A 23,930-nucleotide genomic window follows, 5' to 3' on the forward strand; every position below is an offset into this window, starting at 1 on the left:
AAAGTTACTCCAACGCTTAATGATACAGGTTATTTTTTATGCGTATGCTAACAAGCCAAAAACAGTGATCAACTCACATAAGTGGGTGTAATTAGTGCTACTTATATACAACTAGGTCAAGTTTTCAAGCCTGTCTCTTGTCCACACCTTGGGATGCATAAATGTGGATTGTTTGCTCTGATTCCATATGAAATTAAAGTGTGATTACTAAACCAATCTCTCCTTCCAGGGAAAGATTTCAATACCCTCTGACTGGGAAGTCCTGTGCCCCATGTTCCCTGAAAGCTGGAGGCTGTGGCTGCTCGCTCCTCAGCTCCACTCTTCCCCAGAGCCATCCTACATAGCCTGGGGGCTGAAGGGCTCAAGAGAGCACAGGCTCTTGGCTGTGGATTTATGTATAAGTGAGATGAACAGATGAAAATGAAAATCTTGCTCATAATAATGAAACTGGTAACTGGGAAAAAAGGGGAAAATTCTGACAGGGTGATAATTACTCTTTAAGCCTCCCTGATTCTAGAACTATCTCCACGGCTGATGTGATGCGCTGCCTGTCAACATTTAACCAGAAGCTCTGAACTAGTAAAAGCCTTCCTGTACTGTTTACCATTACCTTAAAGAGAAGTGTAGCAATTCTTATGGTGGCAGAGATGACACAGAGCAACTCTGTTCTCTTTAGTCTTAATTCAATTGGATTTCCTTTTAATTATTCATGTCAGGCCAACCCAAACAATGCCTGACAGCTACACACAGGAGGTGAGAGCAACAAAAAAGGTTAGTGAAGTTACAAATGTTCTCCAAGGATCTGAGACTACAACAATAGTTCTCAGCACCATTTCAAATACAATGGGTTTCTTATTGAGTCTAAGGAGTAGAAAGAAGGACTTTGGGGCGGGAGATCACTCTCCAGTCTGGACTTCACCGAGTTTAGGAAAAAGCTCTGAACCACCTCTCTTATCATTTTACAGTTTAGAACCCTTATGAGTATTTTTTTAATAATGGCTAATGCAAATAGGAAGAGCCTATGCTGTAACACATTGAACAATAGGAAAGATGAAGAAAGAATCCAAGACCACAGTCACTGGGACATTTCAGGAGACCTAGTCTGACTCAGAGAGAGAGAGAGAGAGAGACCGACCCCCCCCCCCACCCATGTAGGCAGAGAACTCCTGACAGGTATTTCCATCATAGGTGCCCTTATTCACAGGCTACTGGAAAGAGGATAAACTGCTGTGATCTTTCTGGAAGGGAATGTGGCAATGTTTCAAAATTCTTAAATATGTCTATATTTCTGACCCCATCAGCACAGTTCCAGGACTGTCCTAAAGAAATAACCAGAGAACACAATAAAGATTTATGAACATAGATGGCCATGGCACTATTTATGGTATCAAAAAATCAGAAACTAAAAATCCACAATTGGGGCAAGGTTAAATGTTTAAGAGCACATCCGTATGATGGACTATTACATAGGCATTATAAGGTTTTAGAAGAATTTTGAATGACACGGGGAAAAACTTATATAATATTAAAATGCAGAATATAAAAACTACATGTATGCTACACTAACCACTCCTTCCTCCTACCTGAAGTGGGAAATTCATAAGAAATCATAATATACCGAAATATTAACAAGAATATACTTTTGCTTTCATAATCTGATTTAAAGCTTCCTTTCTAAGGAAAAAGTGGGGACCAAAGGGGCCTAACTAAGAACAGAGTGGAGGAACTAAGAACAGAGCAGGAGGAAGTGTTTCTCGCCCTCCTGTGTGTCTGGTGCCACATGCCTCCCCACTACAGCTCGTTTCTCTGCAGCTTAAGGACCACTTCGATGCTGCTGGCTCCCAAGTGGCTACCTCTAGGTGAGCCCTCCTGACTGACCTCCAGACCTCTAGGCCCACATGCTTATTCCACATCCCGACCTGTTCTGTCTCCAGCTGGCCCCTCAAACTCAACAGACCCTCAACGGAAGTCATCTGCTTTCTTCTCAGCTCTCCTATCCTAAGGTATTTCCTGGTCAGTCCGTGGCACTGCATCAATGCCCGTGCCTGAACCTGAACCCCGACCCCCTGAGTCAAATCTCTTCCCTCACCACCCACCCCCTCCCTTCCACATCGAATCAGGACAGTCAATTTGTCAAGGCTTCCCGATCCTCCTTCCTCGCTCGGATCTGTGATTTTCTCTCTCCCCAGGGGCTCGATCTCAGGTTGGGCCCTTGTCGTTTCTCTCTTGGAATATAAGATTCCTTTACTTTCTTCTTTCAGTCTACTCTCCATACTACAGCCAGTAAGCTCTTTCTAGAACACAGTTCTGATCACGTCCCTTCTGTATCTGAAATCGGCCCGCGGCTCCCCGAGCCCGTTCCTGCAGACTTCAAGGCCTGGCCCCTGCTCCCTCCTCTAGCTGCTGTCTCTTCACACGCCACACCACACGACCTGGAGCAATCCGACGCTGCCCAGAGGCGCCACCCCTCGCCCCTTCCACGCCTGCACCAGCGCTTTGCATGAAATGCCCCACCCCTTGCATTCGGAGCCTGGCTGGCCCCTCAAGTCTTTTAAAGGCCTTGGTGTACACACTGCCCCTGCTGGGAAGTCTTCCCTGATCCCGAGACTGGGCCCATCCTCTCCAATGCAGTCTCACCACACTCTGCGACAGCTCTGTCGCAGCACTTTACGTTTTCTGTGTGGTCTGCCGGCTCCTTCACTACACTATAAACTTAAGGACGGGGACTGTTCATTTCCAGCACCTACCACATACTTGCTTTCCGTACCCAATAAATGCTTTCTGAAGACATGCTGAAGGGAGGACTCTATGACTAAGCAAATAGAGACCAAGTCTACAAACATATCCAACCACCTGATCAATAGCTTACTCTTGTGCTCAAGTGATGACATAAATAATAAGATCAAGGAAGAGTCAGATAGGATGATTATGCCCATCCTTCTGACCTTGCACCAACTATCATACTGTACAAAAATTAAACAGCAGAGAGCTGGAATGCTCATTTCTTAAAAATAACTGCATTGTAGAGAAGGAACAGAAACATACTTAACTATATTTTTAAATGCACGATCCAACAAAACACGTTGCTACATACAGCAGCAGGGGTCAGGGGGAGAAACGCCATACAGCTTTCTGTGAGTCAAGTTTTGCAATGACTGTCTTCCCACCTTCGGCTCCTACCAAATGGCGGAGCCAGCGTCTCTGCAGGTGGGCTCAGGAAGGCGGGGCGGATGGGATGAGATCTGACTGTGAAGAGGCTGCTGAGCTTGCAGAGGTGGGAAATTAAGAACCACTGCTCTTTTTGCTTCAGGCTAATTAAGGCTACCTGACTGTAAATAGGGTAAGGGAACTGGTGCTAAACGGATTCATTCCTTTACTTCTAGCCTCCAGCCGGACCTGCTAAGCATGATACTAATCAAAGGAACAATTTACTTAATTGCATGAAACTATCCCGAGAGGTAACTCAGCGCAAGTGTTCTCTATTACCAGCCCAACTCCCCAGTGCAGTGGTGAAGGGCTGGTAAAAGCTGACTGGGTAAGAAAGCTGGATTTCATTTAAGCAGGGGTCAGCATACTGTGGACCACAGGTCAAATGTGGCCTACCACCTACTTTCTGTATGGCTCACGAGCTAGGAACGGTTTTTATATGTTTAAATGATTCACAAATAATCAGAGGAAGAATACTGTTTTGTGACTTGAAAATTATATGAAATTCAAATTTCAGTGTCCTTAAAGTTGTACTGGGACACAGCCACACTCATCTGTTTGCCTGTCCCTGGCTGCTTTCACACTACAACAGCAGGGTTGAGTAGTTGAGACAGAGACCAGATGGCCTACAAAGCCTAAAATATTTGCTATCTGGCCCTTTGCAGAAAGTCTGCCGAGCCCTTACTTAAAAGGCTGGGCTAGGCCAAGGTCATCCATAATAGCATTCCACAGCAGCTTGGGTCCCAAGGTATCTAAAAATTGTTTCCACCAATAAGTTTACCTTTATGATCAAGTCCACTCAAAGAAACTGCCTGAAGTTTGGGCTTCAGAACCATGCCAGGTGGGAATCATATAAGATGAAGCTGAGAATTTAGTAAAGGCTCCTTTAGTTTGATGGAAACATCAGATTTTCTTCACTATAACTTTCTCTAAATTCAGAAAGTCAACGGCTCAGGAGTCACTCACATCCCCTGACCACCTGCCGGGGACCCCAGAAGTGGCACAGTTTCCCGCAGTCATGCTTGTTTCTCCAGAAGCCCTCACACAGAGTGGCCTCTAAGCGCTATCACCAGACTGAGCAAGGTCGGGCTGGAGAGAAAGCGCCAGAAAGCTGTAGGTGTAGTTTCCTGACAACAGTCAATATTCCCTAAGAAGTTTTTGTTTGGGGGCTCTGTTTAGCACCCCACTATCCTCCCTTGCTATCCTTTCTGAAGGCAACGGCCCAGGTACAGAACTCCAAAAGGAGCCGAGGCCTTGTCATCCTATCATGTCAGAGTCAGGCAGGGTCATCTCCACCCCTAGGAGGGAGCAGGCTACCAGCTGTGCACGAACAGAAGTGCCAGGGAGCTCGCGCGCCCCCGAACCGGAGCAGGGGGTGGAGGCCTCGCACGGTTCCCCTTCCCCAAAGCTCAAGATTTGCATATCATTATAAGCCATTATGATTATGTTTACTACAAACACAAAAAAGTCTGGGACTCCCTTTACGGGAGTCTCCTTTTAAGAAACAGGAGTGACGTGTTATAAATCAATAAAATAACACAAGCATCTGCGTTCAATTCTAGATTTAACATGGCAGCAGAAAACAAGGGATATTATTCAACTCATCCAACCAAAAAAGCACACAGAATGCACTCGGCACCTGCACTGACTTTCCGGGCAGCGAAACAAAGGAGCATCATTTCACTGAACTAGGACCTCTTAGAACTAGGTTCGCCCTCGAGGTAAAAAAGATGCTCGGAGTAGTCAAACCAACCTCGAAGGCAGTGCTTCGCAGTCTGTTTCACACCACAGTACGTACAGAACTTGCTAGTATTTGAGCATACACTGGGTAAGCACACAGGACGGCAGGCAGGTGGCCCCCGGGGACTGGAGCCAGCTCAGGTGGCCCGGCGGCCTGAGGGTGCACTATCTCAGACATGGGCCAGGCAGCTCTGGCCGAAGCTGCTGCCTGCAATCACCCAGTGATCGAGTTGCTCTGCATGTCTGCGGTCACTGTGACCTCCCAACCAGTCCGTCGTCGACCTGACACACAGGCCCCACGCTGGTGTCCTCCACCTCACTCACCCTGGAGAGCATCACAGGAAACTGATTTCTTGGAAAGGCAAAACTGCTGGCTTAGCAGGTTTATTCTGCGTTCAAAGGCGTACAGCGCGACACAGATGTTGTCCCCTCTCACGGAGGCCTCTCATAGACCCTCTCTAATTGAGGCTAGTGTAGGAGGACATATTTTTTTTTAGGACTGCCGCCAAAAATGCGGACATAGTGAACTGGGGCAAAGAAAGCATCAGAGAGCAACTCCAAACAGCAGGCCATGCCAAAAGTACTGAGGAAAAACGGATTTTCGTAAGGGCAAATGCAGGCAGTAGGCACAGGAGAACAAATGCAGGGACTGCTGAATGGGGCCATTTAGCTGATTTATAAAGGATCTTGCCAGTGTCCCTTGCTACAGGAGATTGATGTGCTCCTTCTTCTAAAGCTGTGGTCCACACACTTGTTTTCTGGGGAACCAAGGAATCAGCTCCAAGGATGCAATTCCATTATTTTCAAACCTTAATTAACTGGAACCTAATTAGGACTTGAAGGGTTTTTTTTTTTCACTTTGAAGGAAAACTTTTCTCTCTCAAGTCAGCATGGTGTAAATGGAGGAAAAGCGAACAAAGAGTGGGCTATCTGGATTTCTTGCATATAAGCAACTCATCTAACCTTTGGGGACTTCAGCTTCTAATCTATAAATCAAGAGGGCTGATGAAATACAGGTATCTAAAGTTATTTTCATTGGGACTGACATATACACACTACTATATATTATAAAAGAGATAACTAATAAGGACCTACTGTATAGCACAGGGAACTCTACTCAATACTCTGTAATGACCTCTATGGGAAAAGAATCTAAGAGCGGATATATGCATATGTATAACTGATTCACTTTGCTGTACAGCAGAAAGAAAACACTGTAAATCAACTACACTCCAATAAAAATTAATTAAAAAGTTATTTTCAGCAATAAAATTCTGACTCTAAGACATGCCAACAGATCATTATCAATCTGAAACTGTGATCATTCTTCTACCCTGACTACCACACCCCTCCTAATGCGAGTTGAGATTGCTGATGGTCTTTTACAGTGTTTAGTGTATTTAACATATTTAATTCAATCCAATTTTATAACAATCTGATGGGGAAAGGTTTCTAAAATGGTATAACAGAACCCTCTCATTTGATGTGCCTGAAGCACTCAGTGGTGGGTTAGTTTTTCCAGAAGCTGGCTAAAGAGGGGCATCATACAGAAGAGACACATACATAACTAGACATTTGTTTTACTTAATTTATATAAATCTACATTCACTCACGTTTAGAAAAAATGTAAATCTTTTTGAAAAGGTATGCTAATTGGATTTCTACATACTTTTTTCTGATAAACTACTCATAATTCATCATGTATAATTTATAGTTTTTGTTTCGTTAAAAGAGTGAGAGCTTAGACATCTGCAAAGCAATCTCAGTACAGAATTCCTCCTGAATTTTATGATCTTTTCCCCCACTCTTCTATAGTTGTCACACCCAAACAGCAGAATTTTTGGAGATTCTTCTTCATCAAGTGTTTCCAAACAATTTAACTTAGTTTTCACAGAAACACCAGCTTTTAAAAATGTTCTTACTTGATCAATTTACCTAATATTCAGTTAAACTGCATAATTATAACAACATGTACAACTGGCGTAGCCAGGATGGGAATAAAGAGGGCTGACTCTTGATACACACAACTCCTCTGGTGGAAGGAGCACAGCCAGCGCGTGCAGCACACCGTGGGCACTGGTCACTGTGTCGGGCAGAAGGGGCGGCGAGCACTGGCTGAGAGGACCATGGGGCGGCCAGGTGAGGAGTCCAGGGACGCAGGTGGAGAGGCTTGCGTAGGGCCTGGGAAGAAGGGCAGGGCTGGAGAAACTAATTTTGGTGTCATCAGCATCCGACTGGTAATTAAAATCATAAGAACACAGGAATTCATTCAGGGAGGGAGTGTGGATGGAGAAAAAGAGGGTGGGGTAGACTCCAGGGAACGCAACCATAAAGGGGTGAGCAGAGGAAGAGGCTCCTGCAAAGGGACCAGCAGGACATGACTAGAGATGTATGAAGAGAAGCAGAGAACCAGGAGGTGAGCTTCAAAGGGCCAAATGCAGGACAGAAGTCCAGGAAGCAAACACTGAGAAGCGTCCTTGGATTTACAACCAGGCAGCCGCTGGTAAGTGAGAATGAGGTTCACACCCCGAAGAATGATCTCACTAAAGCAAGGAGAGGAGATCCTCTATCCTCTTCCATGCCCGTGACGCCTCTCCCACTGGCTCTGCCCTCTCCTTCAGCAGCCACTCTGCCTACTGTCTCCCAAGTGGCATTCTCGAGTAGGCAGGTCTGCTCAGGCTACCTGAGCGCAGGCAAGGGAAGGAGGGGCATGAGGGTTCCAGAAGGTGCCTTGACCCCCCCAGGCACAGGCAGAACAGATGATCCATCTGTCCCAAGAGCCGCTAACGTATTCGTAGGCCCAGGGCAGCAACTGTCTGCCATGCCTTCTGAGAAGCGTTTGTGTAAGTTTATCACAAAGAGTAGGATGCAATGAAATCTTCAATTAGGAAGTTTGAAAACAAGGCTTTTGAGATCTCTCCAAGCTGAAAGGCTCAGAGAAACAAGTCTCTGCGAGGCTGCGCTCTGCCAATGGTCTGACGAACGGCTCCCTCAGCCAGTCCTGTGGCCCAGCTCATTTTCCAAACTCCCAGAGACTTCCCACAGCGTACAGAGACCAGGGGAGGAGAGTGAGTTCTCTGGGGCTTGGGTAAGAAACATAAATGAGAAGAAAAAGGCTGCACAACATGGAACAAAGGCTCTACTCTGTAACGTACTGGCAAGTAACGAGGAAGGAATGGCTGGATCTTAAGAGTTACCAGCTCTCAGACGTGGAAGCCGCCAGGTCTGAGCGGCAGCTGTCTGCGCCCCAGAGGGCTGTCAGCTTGCCTGCCATACTCAAGAGCAATCGATACCATTCCGGGCCATCGCTTTCTCCAACAGCCAACGTTCTACAGTCTCCTCAGTTCTCTGCTTTTTCACAGATTAATCCAGATATTTGTAAACATATAAATCTTTTGGAAGACAAGCCACCCAGATGGGCACCACCCTTTCACCTTGGCTCATGTCATCAGGCCCTGGGTGCCTGTGGAGTTGGGAGGGCAGGTGGGGGTGGCTCCTGCCTGCCTCAGAGGACACTATTTTAGCGCAGGGATTGAGGAAAGGAGGAGGCAGGAGCCCAGGACTGCCACGCTAAACCTCACACACACTGGGTTCTGGCCGAAGTCAAATCTGCCGGTTGTTGAAAAAAAAGAAGCGACTGACCTGATCCAAACGAAGTGCGCCGTCCACAAACCGCTGTTTGCGTAATTCCTTTGCGATACTGTGGAGGTTCAAAACAGCCCGGTGCACCTCCTCGCTGGTGTGCTCCGGGGAGACGGGGGGCAGCTCCTTCTCGGGGATTTTCCTAGTCGGGCCTTCAATCATGCTCTGTGCATGTTCATAGCTCAGTTTGGTGCAGGAGCGGATGATAGTCTGGCCAAACCATTCACTGAGGATCTGCAAAGATGGACAGATTGTGAGGGAGAATGTTTTTCAGCTTTTTCTTTCACACAACCGTTCATTCGTACAGATTCTACAGATTCACTGAGCGCTGGCTTTGTGCTCAAAGTGCCATTTGGCTCTGGCGGGGTACAAAGAGCAGTCAGATGGGGCGCTACCGCCCTTAGGGAGCTCAGGGCACGGACTTCGCACGCGGTGGAAGTTGACGAGTGGCCTCTAAGCACGCGGGAGGCACGGGCGAGGCCCAGCAGGAGGCTTGAGGCGAAGGGCCTGCTAGAGGCTTTCTCATGAGTTGGGAGAGTGGCCATCAATGCCAAACTGGAAGAGAGAAGAAGGGATGGACGCCGAAGATGTGACAGGTGGGGAATCTCACTGGACCTGATGGGGGCTGAAGGAGAAGGTGCGGCCACAGACAGAAACAGAGAACACAGGTGCAAAGCAGGACGGAGGTAGAGAGAAAACCAATTCCAGTTTGCTCTATTTGGAGCATTTATGTAGAGACAAAGGTCCAGAACAGGGTTTCTCAGCCCTGGCACTACTGGGCTAATTTTCTCTTGTGCTCTGTAAAACGCTCAGTGGCATCCTTGGACTCTACCCACTAAATGCCGGTAGCACCTCCCCCAAACCCCGAGATGAAAACCAAAAATGTCTCCAGACATTGCTAAATGTTCCCTGGGGGAAACGCAGCCCAGCTTGAGAGCATTTCAGCAGTGGTGCTTGCTGAGTGGTGGGATTAAAGATGTTTAATCCTTTCAATGTGTCTGTATTCTCTATAATGAACATTTATTACTTTTAAAACAAAAATAAAACATTCAAATATTTTGGGGACTCCTGGGTCCGAGGTGCAGGGAGGAGATCCAGAGGGCGATCTGTAGCAGGCAGTCGGGGCCTGGGGCAATGACTGGGGTGAAGGTGGGAGCTGGCATCGTCAACCAGAGGACCCAAGAAGGGAAGTGGGTAAGTAGGAGAGTCGAGGCTGCATTCTCTACGCCCTCCTCCATTTTGGGGAGCCAAAAGAGAAGCTGGAGAATGGAAACAAACAAAAAACAAGGGAGTTCAAAGAGACAGGAGAGAAAGATCAGGAGCGTCCAATATTAGGAAAAGCAGTAGAAAGGGCCTCAGAGAAGGGGTACTCAAAAGCTACAGGAGACACTCAACAGCACTTCTGACGAGAGAGGCACCGCTTACACACTTTCCGTATGGCAACTATTTAACTCACACAGCAACCCTAGGAGGTAGGTATTTTATTATCCTCATTCTGCCAATGAGGAAAGCAAGGCAGAGACACATTAAATAAGCTGCCCAAGGTCATACCACTAGAGAACGGCAAAGCCAGGAACTGAACACAGGCAGGCCCGCCCCAGAGTCTGAGCGCTCAACCACTAGTGTACGTCGAATGCCACTTGGATGTCAAGGAAGATGAAAACAAAGAAAAGGTCTTTGCATTTAGCATTTGGTTACTGGTGGTCTTTAGGAAGGCTATTTTAGGGGGAAAAGTATGGGGCGGGGCGGGGGACAGGGTCGAATTGCAAAGATCTCAGGCATGTGCTGGGAATGGATTACAGGGATGCTGCCACAGTGCTTCTTCTCGCCCTCAGGGCGACCAGAGCCCTGCCTTCCCTCAGCCTGGCACACACACGCCACGTGCCACTCAAGCAGCAACATCTTCTGCGTGTGTTATGATGGGGAAAAGTTTGGGAAGCTCTGGGTTAAGGATGGGTGAGGGACTTCCCTGGTGGCATGGTGGTTGGGAATCTGCTGCCAATGCAGGGGACACGGGTTCGAACCCTGGTCCGGGAAGATCCCACATGCTGCGGAGCAACTAAGCTCGTGCGCCATGACTACTGAGCCTGCGCTCTAGAGCCCGCGAGCCACAGCTACTGAAGCCCGTGTGCCTAGAGCCCGTGATCTGCAGCAAGAGAAGCCACTGCGATGAGAAGCCCGCGCACCACAACGAAGAGTAGCCCCTGCTCGCCGCAACTAGAGAAAGCCCACTCGCAGCAATGGAAACCCAACACAGCCAATAAATAAATAAATAAATAAATGTATTAAAAAAAAAACAAAAAGGATAGGTGAATGTCCAGCAGTAGAGGCAATGCAATGAGCGTGGGTGACCGCTTGCAGAAGGATGGTAGGACAGGGAAGTTGTTGAGCAGGCAGGACAGAGGACTGTGCCGTGTCTGCAGGCAGGGGAAGAAGCCAGTATAAAAGGAAGGCTGAGGATGCGAGAGAGCAAAGGGAGTGGTGCCAAGTAGGGCCAAGGCGACCCCTCCAGGAGAGAGGAAAAGTGGCCTGGAGAGGGCAGGAAGAAAAGGGGAGGTGAGGGGGAGGAGATCTCGAGGGGAAGAAGAGGGAAGGTGAGAGCACTCACAGTGGATGGCCCCGATCTCTGGAAAAGTGTAGGACAAAGAGTGAAGGGGGCTGGGTGGGGTTCAAGGGCATGAAGACAGTGGAGAAGGTCAGAGATAAATGCTGTGGGAAATGTGATTCATGAGCAGGGAAAAGCCAGATGTGCTGAGGGGCAGAGGGGGCTTGGGAGAAGGGAGGGAGCTCCAATCGGAAGCAGAAACTTTCTCCCTGGGCTTGCAAACACCCTTTTCATAAACTAAACCACTGTGGCCACAACTTCAGAGACAAGACTTCCCAAAAAAGACCATCTGAAGGGTCCATAGGTGTTTCCAGTGGGGAACAGGAGAGCCCAGCCCACAGCTGTCCACACCACAAAACCTCTAGGGGACACAGCTCCTACCCTGGATGGCTAGACAGACCCCTCTGATACCCTCTCCTTCCACTGAAGGAAGAACCAGTACTCTTGAAATGGCAGCCATGAAGCACAGGAAGAGAATGGTAGCAACCTCTCACATTTTTCTTTAGTTCAGTGCAAAGAGCCTTATTATGAAGAGTCTTGAATCTGTAATATCAGACTTTCTTTCTTTAAAAAAAACCCCTCAAACTATACTTTCTGGATTATTCCAAGAACTACTCCTATCTCAAAATACAAGCAATTCAAATACTGTGCTCATGACTCTTCTGCTGTGGCAAGCGGGTCCTGAACCTGGCTCTCAGGAGGTGTCTGCGTGTGCTGAATGCAAGAGAAATTGTAGAGGCAATTCTAGGGACTGCCCAACAGTCCTGTGGGGAAGTAGTGCGTGCAGGTCTCCAGAAGAGCCCCTTTCAAGGTCAGCCCACGCTTGTCCTTCCATCACATCCACATTTCCTGAAAACTCCCCACTAATGGAGCTGCTCCAACCTCCGCTAGGATGACAGGGCCACGACCTATTCATTCTTGCGGTCGCAAAGTTTTCCCCCTGGAGATTCAGCTTGTTTCCTTTTCTCCATTTCATTCCAACCCCAGTCAGTCAATCCTCCTCCTTCTGTGTGTCCACACCTTTAGCTTGGGGAAATGTTCCTTTCTGTTCGATTCCACTCCTTTTTCACACACTCCCTCAGGCATCCGGCTCATAGGCTATCTGGCCTCTTGGGGTCTGTGTCCCCTTTTCCCAGAAGACACAGGTAAGCCCTGCACACTCACACAGGGTAACCACTGCACACAGGGCAGGGAGTCTCGGACCACCCTGACTGGGCATCCATTTTCATGCAAACTGGTAGGTCAAGAACTGCTTTAAAAAGCTAGTGAAAGCTCCAGGCCCTCTCCCCTTAAGTATTTACAAACAAAATTTTGCATTAAGTTCCAGGAGGTTCCTAGACACCCTGCCACCCTGAAGTCCACAGATCCGGGCTCTTAACAGAACTTTGTTGCTCCCTCTGAACCCTCATTTATAGGGCTGAGCCCTGACCAGGGGCCACTTTTCATCCTGAGGAGTTCTTAAAATGTATTAACTGTAACTTGACAAAATCAGAAGTCTCACACTCCTCATCAAAACTTGCTAGCAATACAAAATGGCTGCACTATCTCAGTCAGTTTGAGCTACTTTTTTTTCCTAACGGGCACCTCTGCTCCTTCAGCTTGTTTCCTTATCAGTCAATGACAGCACCCACGAACACCAGCAAATCTGAGACTCCGCGCTGATGAGAAGCTTCCCACAGCTCTTTCACCTTACTTGAGCCTCCCCTCCCTTAATGCCTGCATTCCAGAAAATCTGTACCTTTTTTTTTTTTTTTAATTTTTATTTATTTATTTTTGGCAGTGTTGGGTCTTTGTTGCTGCGCGCGGGCTTTCTCTAGTCGAGGCGAGCGGGGTCCACTCTTCGTTGCAGTGCACAGGCCTCTCACTGTGGTGGCCTCTCTCGTTGCGGAGCATGGGCTCTAGGGCGCGCAGGCTTCAGTAGTTGTGGCATGCGGGCTCAGCAGTTGTGGCGCACGGGCCCAGTTGCTCCGCGGCATGTAGGATCCTCCCGGACCAGGACTCGAACCCGTGTCCCCTGCATTGGCAGGTGGACTCCCAACCACTGCGCCACCAGGGAAGCCCTGTACCTTCTTTTTGAACATACAAAGGGCTGAAGTGGAAGCTCTGAAGCGCCAAAAAGAACTTCCTGGCCCAGTGATGGTCGGGCAGCAGAACCTATCCTGCTTCAAAACAATCCAGTGATTCTGGGAATCATACCTGACACACGGACTAAAAAAATTCTTAGGCCAAGAAACCACATTGTGGGGCGGCAGCAAGGATGCCCATCGCAGCCTTACCCAGAGAAGGGCAACAGGAAAGCAGAGACCCAAACGGGGCCAGGCGGGGGGTGTTGGTTTCCGGGGGCAGCGTGCCTTACAGTACAGGAGGAAGGGCTCTCTGGATGGAACACCTCATTAATTTCCAATCTGGAAACTGGATTCACATCAACGCCCTGTTCGTAACCAGGGCCAGTGGCAGAAGACAAAAGGACAAAGAGTTTTTCATGGAAAAAGTAAAAAAGCCACGAGGAGCTTCATAAACAGAACCCTTCAAAGAAGAATCATGTCCTTCCTCTTCCCTTCGTTTAATCACAGGATTTGGGTCACTCCCTTTCTGCAGGCGGCAAGTTTCCTGCATATACTCTAGGACGTTCTTATGTGGAACGTCAGATTAAATATCTTGCCAATACCGATGGAAGGCATCTGGCTGGAAAAAAAACCTGGTTAGAAACGAGCAAATACTGTCTACCTCAAGACCTACTTTCCGGTACCAGGTAGGACAGGAAGTGGCTCAACACTGCAAAGCACCTGGCCCTGCTCGGTGGCAGAGCTCTCATACCTACGACCCTTTAAAATCTCTCCAACACATCTGGGAGGAGTGCATTATTCAGCCCATTTTACGTTGAGAGAAAAGGTTGGGGATTTGTGAAAAGTCACAAATCCTAAGTGACAAGTGAAAAGTCACAAAACTCCTAAGTGACAGCCAGGATCAGCTCAGACTGAAAATCTAGTGCTATTTTTATTATATTTCAGCCAAAGGTTATAAAATATGAAGTAAACAAAATAATATCAAGTTTCTATATTTTATAGATACAAAGTTGTGAGAAAACCATATCCTTTGAAAACAGTTAATTTCCATTCAAATGTATTTAAAAATTTATCTTCTAAAAAATATGTCAGTGTCTCATTAAGAAATATTTGGTTCGAAAAACTGCTGATCGGGTTAATTTGTAATTTTAAGTAATTAGATGCAAAATCACTTCTGTAACAGCTCTGGGCTTCTATACGTAAAATATTTGGTTCAAAAAAACATATCAGGAAAATGAACTTATTTACAAAACAGAAACAGCCTCACAGACATAGAAAACAAACTTGTGGTTACCAAAGGGGAAAGAGTGGGAGAGATAAATTAGGAGTTTGGGATTAGCAGATACACACTACTATATACAAAATAGATAAATAACAAGTCCTACTGTATAGCACAAGGAACTATCTTCAATATCTTATAATAACCTATGATGAAAAAGAATATATACATATTGTTTTTCAGCTATATATATATACACATATACATATGTACAGCTGAACCACTTTGCTGTACACCAGAAACTAATACAACATTGTAAATCAACTATAATTCAATAAAAACACACACACAAACAAACAAATGGAAAACGTAACAGGAAGAAAGAAACATTTTCCTGCCTGGAACAAAACCAGGCTGTTGAGGTGGCCAGGGCAGGGGTATGCGGATTTCTGCCGCTTCTTAGCTGTGGACACGAGGCAACGACCCAAGGGTGGGGAGGCCCAGCGGTGAAAAAAGGCAAAGGTACCGAGAGGAATGTGTCCGAAAAGAAACCAGGCAGAAAGAGGCAGGGCTCGAAGACAGCTCGGAGAGGCTGAGGGCAACACGTCTGTGATGGGAGGGTGCTGGTGACGTCATGCAGGGAGCAGTGGGGGGGGGGCGGCGGTGAGGAGCCAGCAGGGGTCTCCTCGGCTGGGCCTGCTCCTTGCACTAGGCCTATGGTGAAGGAGTGAAGTACAGGTCACTTCTTAAAGAAGAACAGAGAAGACCGTAGGATCAAAGAGTAAGAAACAAGACGGAAGCACCGTCAGCAATACACTTCATCTAGACCTAGCTGTGTCCTCGCCTACTGTGGCCGGACTGCGCCTGTTACCCGAAAACTGGGTTCGCCTCTTGCTGGGTGTCAAGCCAAAAGACACAACCAAGCCAAAGAGCGGGGGAAGGAAGGATTTATTACTTGCAGCGAGTAAGGAGAATACTGGGGATCTTTCCCAAAGAAATAGTGCTGGCTTTTAATCTGTGTTTTCCAGATACAAGGAAACCTTTCCCCTTAAGCTAATTATAACCTACAACAACTTGGTAAATTATACCTTTGTGGGTAGGATTGAGACATTTTTCTTTTCTCTCTACCTGACTCCTCTAAAAATGGAAAACTCTTAGATTCCCAGCAGCCTTATCAAGGACTCTTAACTAGCTCATGTGCAACAAAACTAAAGGAAATTCTCTAGTGAAACTGTCACAGAGTATAACTACTTATGACAAATAACCACGGCTTGCTTTAAGTCTACTGCTAAAAGCACATGTATAATGTCTGTGTGACAGTTCAGTATAACTGATACAGTGTATGGCCTATAAAATGTTTCCCCATTAACACACCTCTGAGCCTGTTCACTATATCTGATTAGTCTTCCCCCAACATAGACAACTAGGCAACTATGTATAAACAAAAAGGAGGCCTGGCACCACGGGACATGATGGATGCCAGGCAGCAATCACCCTGGCATCAAGGGACAAATATCTGACCTGTCGAAAGATTTGCAATCAGAAGGGGAAATGATAAAATAAATTTTCACACACTAAGTTAGGCATGGGAAAGCCATTCTGGCTAATACATGATTTAACTTGAACTTTACACTGACCAGAATGGCCTGTTTAGAGGCCTATTGAACATGCTTTGTACATCCGCTTTTACCATTAAGGAAAATAATGAATTCAGAAATCAAAAACAGAGGCCATCATCACTCACACAGAGGCCTTCATGAAATGTACCCAGCAAGCCTTAGAACGACAGTAATCAGGCTGTCGGTCTGCTGAACTCTGAAGTTTCTATGATGAAAAAAGCGGTCCTACAGAACTGCGTGGCCCTTGATATTTTAACAGCTGCTCAAGGAGGAACTTATGCTATAAGACATGCTGAATGCTGGTTTTTATACCTGATGAGTCTTCTAATGTGACTCACCTCATGATGCATATGAAAAAAAATTAAATCTCTTCTCTGAATGATCCTCTTCCCAGTTTAGGGAAAATACTGGGAAAACGGTTTGGTTCAGGGGTCTCTTGGATCAAGTCTCTGCTAATGATGTTGCAAAATTGCTGTTAACTGTCTCTCCTGCTGTGTCTCTCCTACACCTGCTAGAATAATGCTATGCAAGCGAGAGGTTCAGACACTACTCCGGCGGACCCCAAAACTTCTCTAGCTCTAGCAACAAGAGAGTTTCACTCCTCTAACTAGGGAGACTACAACGCCCACTCTCAGCCCTGTACCCCTCAAGAAAGAAGAGTGAAATATCTCAAGGGGGGGACTGTGTAAGCAGATAGGATAGGGGGTCCCCAGAGTAAGAGAACCAGATGTAACTTTCTTAAATAAGAGAAACCATCTAAGGCCTCAGCCATTTTGAGATCTGAGCCTGGCCACAATGCTTGTCCTTGCAGAAGAATAGGTCTCAGTCGCTGAATTTAAGGGAATGAAAGAAGGTAAAAACAAACCGTTGTTACCAGGCCAGGGAGCTAACTTAACCGTATCGGAGATAATATATCAGTTATAAAGACTCCTAGTTCTGTTTCAACGGTAAAGATTAGCCTCAAGCACATTTCTGAGCTGTTTTGCAAAATTCAAACCCCCCTTGAGGGCTCATCTATCAGATTAACTGGAACCTACGAATGAAGATGTTGACTTTTTCTGATCCTCGTGACTTCAATCAACTACAACCTGTACTCCATCAACCTCTGCCCCAATTCTATGCTGAACCCTCCACCCTCCTTTGCTGAAGCCTCTTCAGGAGTATGCAGGCATCCTTAGCTTAAAACTTCCCCAATTTTGCTCCTCGGGGAGACACTGCTTTGGGAAAGATCCTCGGTGTTCTCCTTACTTGCTGCCAGTAATAAATCCTTCCTTCCCCCGCTCTTTGGCTTGGTTGTGTCTTTTGGCTCAACACCCACCAACAGGCGAACCCAGTTTTCAGGTAACAGGCCGACTAGTGACCAATGCCAAGGGAAGCTGAGGAGGGAGCATGGGCAGCAGAAGGCCATGCATTTGCCAGTTTTAGTTATAAGGCAGTTTATTTATGTGCTAGAATTTTCTGGAGGATTTATTTGTATAGAGTCAACTGTGTTCTCTTCTACTGTTTCAGGTCACTTGCCACCAGCCTAATCTGTTGTCCCTCAGACTATAATCAGGCCCATTCCTATTGTCAGAGAGGAGGAAATATTCCTCTACCCTTCTAGGTTCTTCTGGCTGGTCCAAGAATTACACTGTCATGAGACAGATTAATAGGAGAAAATCAAACAAAAGTTTAATAACATGGTATACATGGAAGAGACTCAAGAAAGCTGAGTAACTCACTAAAATGGCTGAAACCTTACCTTAAATACCATCTTCGACTAAAGACAAAAGAGGATGTTGGGGGTAGTTTAGGATTTAGAAGCAGAGGAAGGAAATTCACCTGAAGATGGAAAAGCAAATGTTTGCCGGGCCTGGCAGAGACAATGGGACACAGAGAAGAATTTTAACAAAACAGATTTTGCGAGGTTCCTCCCTGTCTACCATACCAAGTTCATCCTATAGTTATCTATGGTGACAACTCCTTCCCTTCGGGAAACAGGTCCTCTCTACCTACGTTCTATGGACAGTCAGGGTAAAGTGAAAGTTTCTTCCTGAGTCTTTTGGGTCTTGATTGTTTTCAGCTCAAAATAATCCGCATGTCAAAGAGACATTTTGGGGTGGCAAATCTGCTCCCCTACACCATCTTGCCCTGGAGGTAGCTGTCTACACTTCTAAGCCTAACAGGAAGGAAACAAGGAGACTTCCTCAAGTGTCTGCCTTGCAAACCTAGGAAATGGCAGAAAAGCCTGAAGGCCGGGAAGTGGTTAGGAGACAAGAATTCCATGCCTGTGACAGAGGATGAGGGTCCACGCCTGAGCGGACTTTGAACAGCGTTCCCTTTACTGCAGACAGTTGCGAGGGGGTGGGGAGGGGCGGGAGGAAGCTTTAAAGGTGGTGGACTGGCCGGGAGGCCTAAGGGCTGTGGGAAGGAAGCTGGAGGTGGGGGAGAGGGAGGAAAGGGAGGAAAGCGTAGGAGAGCAATGGAGGAGGCTTCTCACGTTTGCGTTCAGACTGACCCAGGAAACACAAAATCACAGACTCCTAAAGCCAGTGAGGTTAATTCAGCTCCAGCCTTTCAAAAAGACCAGCCTAAGCCATCTCTCAAAAAAAGAGGTCCATCCTTCTTTTAAAGACATGCAGCACAGCGACATGTTATGTTGTTTATTAACCTCAGAGCCCAAGTCCTTACAGTTAAATCAAATCCACGATTAGTAACATCAAAATGCAGGAGAAAAGTTGATTAAAAATAATATTTAGCTCTTTGCATGACAGTCTTAAAAATGATAAATGTCTTGTTTTGTTTTGTATTTCTTGAAAATATTCTTATTTTAATCTCAAGGATTCACAGCAAAATCTGTGCTCAGGATTTAGTCTGCTGTTACCTTGAAGTGACCTTAGGTAAGCCTCTAATTGCCCGGTACCTTCACTAGCAAACCAGGACACAAAGTACATAGGAGAGTTCTTCCAAAGGCTCCTCTGGTCCCAGGCTGTCTCTACAGGCCTGAAATAAAACAATTCTGCCCCGCTAAGGACTAAAGATGAATATTCTGGGAACTTTTCTATTATTTTCGGAGTCAGCCTTTGAAGCTATTGTCTCTCACCGGGAGCTGCTCCGGCAAGATTTCCGCTGCAATGTACGAGGATGAAACACAAAACCCAGCACTGTGTTTCTTTACCATTAGCTGCAGCCCCCAGTCACACGTCCTACACATGTGCCTCGGCTCTGTGGGCTTGCTGCAGACACCAAGATGACCCGGGAGGAGCAACCATTTGAGTTTTCAAGTTTCATAGCATTGCCATAGGTGGCAGCTGGTGTGGCAGCGGCAGGGTGAGTGGGGAAGGCAGAGGGGGAGACACTCTGTGTGGACGGCCCATCACGCAGAAGCAGGCAGCGTGCCTTTCCTGGCGGGAGCTGTGCGAGGCCTTCCTCGATCCCAGGATATAGCTCAGGGGTGCTGAGATGGCTGCTGCGATAAAAACGCCTTACCAAGGGAACACCATGCTAATGCAGCAGGCGAAACAAACAGAACTGTGAAAACGGATGTGCGATTCATGTTATGAAGTCATTTTTGAGCATTTTGGGGGTACATGGCACTGTGCTGTGGGGGAGGGGAGGGAGGAGATTTAAAAAATTAAGAATGCGGGCTTCCCTGGTGGTGCAGTGGTTAAGAACCCACCTGCCAATGCAGGAGACACGGGTTCGAGCCCTGGTCCGGGAAGATCCCACATGCCGCGGAGCAACGAAGCCCATGCGCCACAACTACTGAGGCTGTGCTCTACAGCCCGCGAGCCACAACTACTGAGCCCACGTGCCACAACTACTGAAGCCTGCGCGCTCTAGGGCCCATGTGCCACAACTACTGAGCCCATGTGCCGCAACTACTGAAGCCCGTGTGCCTAGAGCCCGTGCTCTGCAACAAGAGAAGCCACCGCAATGAGAAGCCCGCGCACCGCAACGAAGAGTGGCCCCCGCTCGCTGCAACTAGAGAAAGCCCACACGCAGCAACGAAGACCCAACGCAGCCAAAAATTTTTAAAAATTTTTTTAAAAATTAAAAATGGGCTCTGCTACAAGGATGTTAAGGCCCAGTAGGACAACAGATCTGTGCACATATGGTGCTGAAGTGCAGACAACAGGTGCTGTAGGGGTGGGAGATGGGAAGATGGGTTCTGACAGGGAGGGCAGGGTTCCTCCCATCTGAGCATTTTCTCAGAAAGGCCACCCTGCCCCACTCCCAGATTTCAGCAGGGACCCCATGCTGTACTCTCTCCAGGCTGGGAGAGTCTGTGGTCCTCATCCTGCTAGTGAGAGCTGATCTCCCACCTGGGGTTTGGGTCCTGAACTTCCCACTTCCTTCGTGACCCAGTTCGAAAAATCTATTCCTTCCTTCCTCACCTTCAACAACTCCTATCCACCTTCCCATGCAGCCTACAAAAACACTCCAATATCTCTCTCCTGTTTATTAAAACAAACAAACAAACAAAAACAGAAAAAAAATCTCAAAATAATTCTTACTTTTACTACAATGACAATATCCATTCATTGCAGAAAACTTTAAAAAAATATAGGTGGGAAAAGGAGAAGAAAAAAATCTATAAATCCACCATCAGGAATTAACTACTGTTTCTATTTTAGTGCATATTTAATTCCTGTATCTTCAATACCTTGTATAGAACAGAGCAAACATTCAATGAATATTTACTAAGTGAATGAATGAAGGACTAATAACAGTTTCATAGAAGAAGTGGCATTTTAGCCGAGTCTCAAGGATAAGTAGGATTCATGTTAGTAGGGATGCGGGGAAGGACATTCTAGGAAGTGGGAAAAGCATATGCAAAGTCTCAGAAGTGGAGCAATTCCATATTAGGCCAAACGAACCCTACAGTGGCAACAGCAGAGGCTGAGGGGGCTGAAGGATGTGCGGCAGATGGTTATGCAATGGGGGAGGGGTTGGTGGAGGTCTTTGCTTGCCATCCTCTAGAGATTAGACTTCTGTAGGTGATCATAACCCACTGTCCCACTGTCATGCTGTAAGAGGATACTGAGTAATAGGACCAGATTCAGCTTCTGGAAAGTCACCTACCACCACTGGGGAAACAGAATGAAGAGGCCATGAACAGTCTCTCCCATCCAGGGGAGGATGGCAAGTACTTGGGTGGGGACAGCGACCGTGGTAACAGTGAAGAGAGGATTGATGAGAGACACTTTGCAAAGGGAGAGCTGCTATCACTTAAAACTGCTGGGATGTGGCAGGCTAGAGACTGAGAGTCTGGGTGGTTCACAGGATGCCGATGCCATTAAAAGACCTGGAGAACATAGGGCTTAACCTCAGGTTGCAACAGGAGCGTGTTTTACTGCATCAAGACAGGGGAAACGATGAGCCTCTGAAGGGGGTACTGTAGCAGACCCAGCTGGCTGGTCTCTCTGCTTTCCAAGAAGGAAAACTGAAAGTTACCTGGGGGAATAGTGGGTCTTGAGGGAAAGAGGACTGGAAGGCAAAGTTGGAAGCTGGAACCGAGAATAAAGGTTTGAAACAAATGCATTAGCAATAAAGAAAAGGATTCCTAAGTAGCACTGAAGATCCAGCTGAAGAAAGACAGCCTGAACGGGCACATACCATAGTTCTCCTACAATGTCCAATGTTCAAAATGGGGTGTTAGGCAGGGACTAGAAAGACTTTTCCTGAGCTACAAGGAATGGGCAGAGACTTGCAGGATTTTCTAGGATGGCAGTTAGGGAAGTCTGACCTCCTCTGAGGTCAGGTCATGGAAGCTGGGCTTCGGAGCTGCTACGTAGTGGAGAGCTCAGGCACGTAGTAAAATCTGCTTTTCCCATGTGAGTAAAGATGCTCCAGGCAATGAGAAGAGACCCTAGTCCCAAGAACTCTCTGTAATCCATGCATTTCTAGCAGAGAGGACAGCGAGAAAAGAACAGGAAAAAAAATCCCACTTTAAAGATTTCTTAGATTTTATCCTGAATGAGAGACCGACAAGCTATTAAAAAGGAGAAACAGACGAGACCTAATTTCTGATTTAGAAGCATCACTCTTACTGCTGTGTAGGGAGAGATGAAGCGGGGCAGGAGCAGAAGCTCAGAGAACAGTTAGGAGGCCCCTGCAGTCCAGGTGGGGGACGGCAGCCTGGATGCAGGTGTCAGTGCTGGGAGTGGTAAGGAAGGGGGCAGATTCTGGAGGCCTCGGAGGCAAAGCTGAGGTGACTTACTGCTGGCCTGGATGTGAGGGGTGAGAGAAAGACCAGAGTCAATAATGACCCCATGGCTTTTGGGCTGTGTAAATGGCTGAAAGGAGTTTGCCACTGATTGAGGCTGAAACGGGCACCTCTGGAGTACACTCCTGCATTCTAACTGAGCCAGACAGCACAGGGCAGGTACGCTGTGGGAGACACAAGTTGTGGATTGCTACTGTAATTGTGAGACTCTTTCTTTATGATTCTGACCTCTGACCCTGAGATTTTATGGTTCTAAGACTTAAGGACTTAGTTATCAAGTCAGATTCATTGTTTGTGACCTTCTTTAAAGTGTAAGATTGGTGTTGTTTCCAAAGGGGACTTCAAATTAAGATGCCTCCGATGAATGAAGCACGTGGACCTGGTCTCTGTTTTGCAGGGCCTTAGTGCCAACTGAGACAGACGTGCCGGTGGTGCTCGGGGATAATGAGTCACTGGCCTGACATGGTCAAAGTGGATTTCATGGTACCAGACTTGGATCTTACAAAGCACCAGATTTAGTTGGGTTTGTTTTCTCTTACGAAAATATATGATCACAATTATCTAGATGAGAGAACAATGCTCTCACCACCAATACGTGAGAAATATGCCCCAAATGGATCTTTCAGAGTTTACTGTTCTAAAAACCTGGGCACTGGCTTAAGGAAAGTATATATGACCAAGGCTTCCTAGTGGATACTTAAAAAAAATCTACTGGGTGTTTAAAAAAAGTTGGAATATGCTTTCTATAGCTGACCATGCCTGCTCCAGAAAGTAAGACATTCCAGCAGACAAAGGAATAAAAAACAAAAATTTTCTCCACTTCAAGTCCAGGTGAGACTGGCAGCTGCAGTAGTAGTGGCTCAATGCTGCTGGCCCTTCTCTGGCTCCTTCTAAGTCCAAGACCTTGTACCACGAGAAGCCACCACTACATACAAACCCAGCCTCAGGCTTTGGCTGCCCTCCTCCTTGTTTATTGGGTTCCCGATGCAGGGCCACCTCCCTCCTTACTGCCTTCTCTGGCCCCCTGACCCTCCCCTTTTCCCACCCCTCCCCACCAACTCAGGCTTTCCTTGCCAGTGTCTTGAACAAGCACCATCTCTTGGACGTGAGTCTGGAATCTGAACTCTCATTTCATGCATCTTGACTGTGAGTAAGAGATACTTATCTGTCACTACACCCAGGACTAACCAACCAGTTCCACCCACCGTGTGGCCTCTTGTTCTGGGTAGGATGTCTGAATGACCACAGGACAAGGAGTGTGGTTAGTGGGGCTTGCTCCACGACTGTCTGAAGTCTAAATGCTCACACTGCCTGTTTGGCTTGGTTGATAGAGGCCCAGCGTCCCCTCCTGGACCCTGTGGCCTTCTTCACACCTGCTCTTCAGCCCCCCGGTGCCAGAAGGCTTGGTCACTAGACACTGCCTCCAAAAGAAGCCCTCCAGAGACCAGCTGAGTTTTCAGAGTCTGCCTCTTCCGAGTGCTTCTTTTATGACCCTCGTATTTTGGAAGCTCGTTAGATCAGGCAGCTTTTTATTCCTTGGGTCTGGCCCTGGCAGGCTTAATTCAGATTCAGAGTTCTTTTCTGTTGACTCAAGTTAGTTTTCTTCTATGGGCTTTTATTTTCT

At 47.0% G+C, this 23,930-nt stretch overlaps 1 protein-coding gene across 5 annotated transcripts in view; it reads right to left on the reverse strand.

Annotated features, from left to right (window-relative positions):
- The window catches only part of DIS3L2 (DIS3 like 3'-5' exoribonuclease 2), a 370,836-nt gene that overhangs the window by 65,008 nt on the left and 281,898 nt on the right, over positions 1-23,930 (reverse strand). For all 5 annotated transcript variants that reach the window (XR_014245636.1, XM_082395568.1, XM_082395569.1 and 2 more), the window contains exon 13: positions 8,590-8,823. Coding sequence is in view for 4 of the 5 variants with exons in the window: in XM_082395568.1 (XP_082251694.1) it covers positions 8,590-8,823 (234 nt within the window). In the remaining variant the exon portion in view is untranslated. The remainder of the gene's footprint in view (positions 1-8,589; positions 8,824-23,930) is intronic.

The sequence above is a fragment of the Balaenoptera borealis genome (assembly GCF_965194805.1).
Source record: "Balaenoptera borealis genome assembly, chromosome: 6".
NCBI lineage: Eukaryota > Metazoa > Chordata > Mammalia > Artiodactyla > Balaenopteridae > Balaenoptera > Balaenoptera borealis.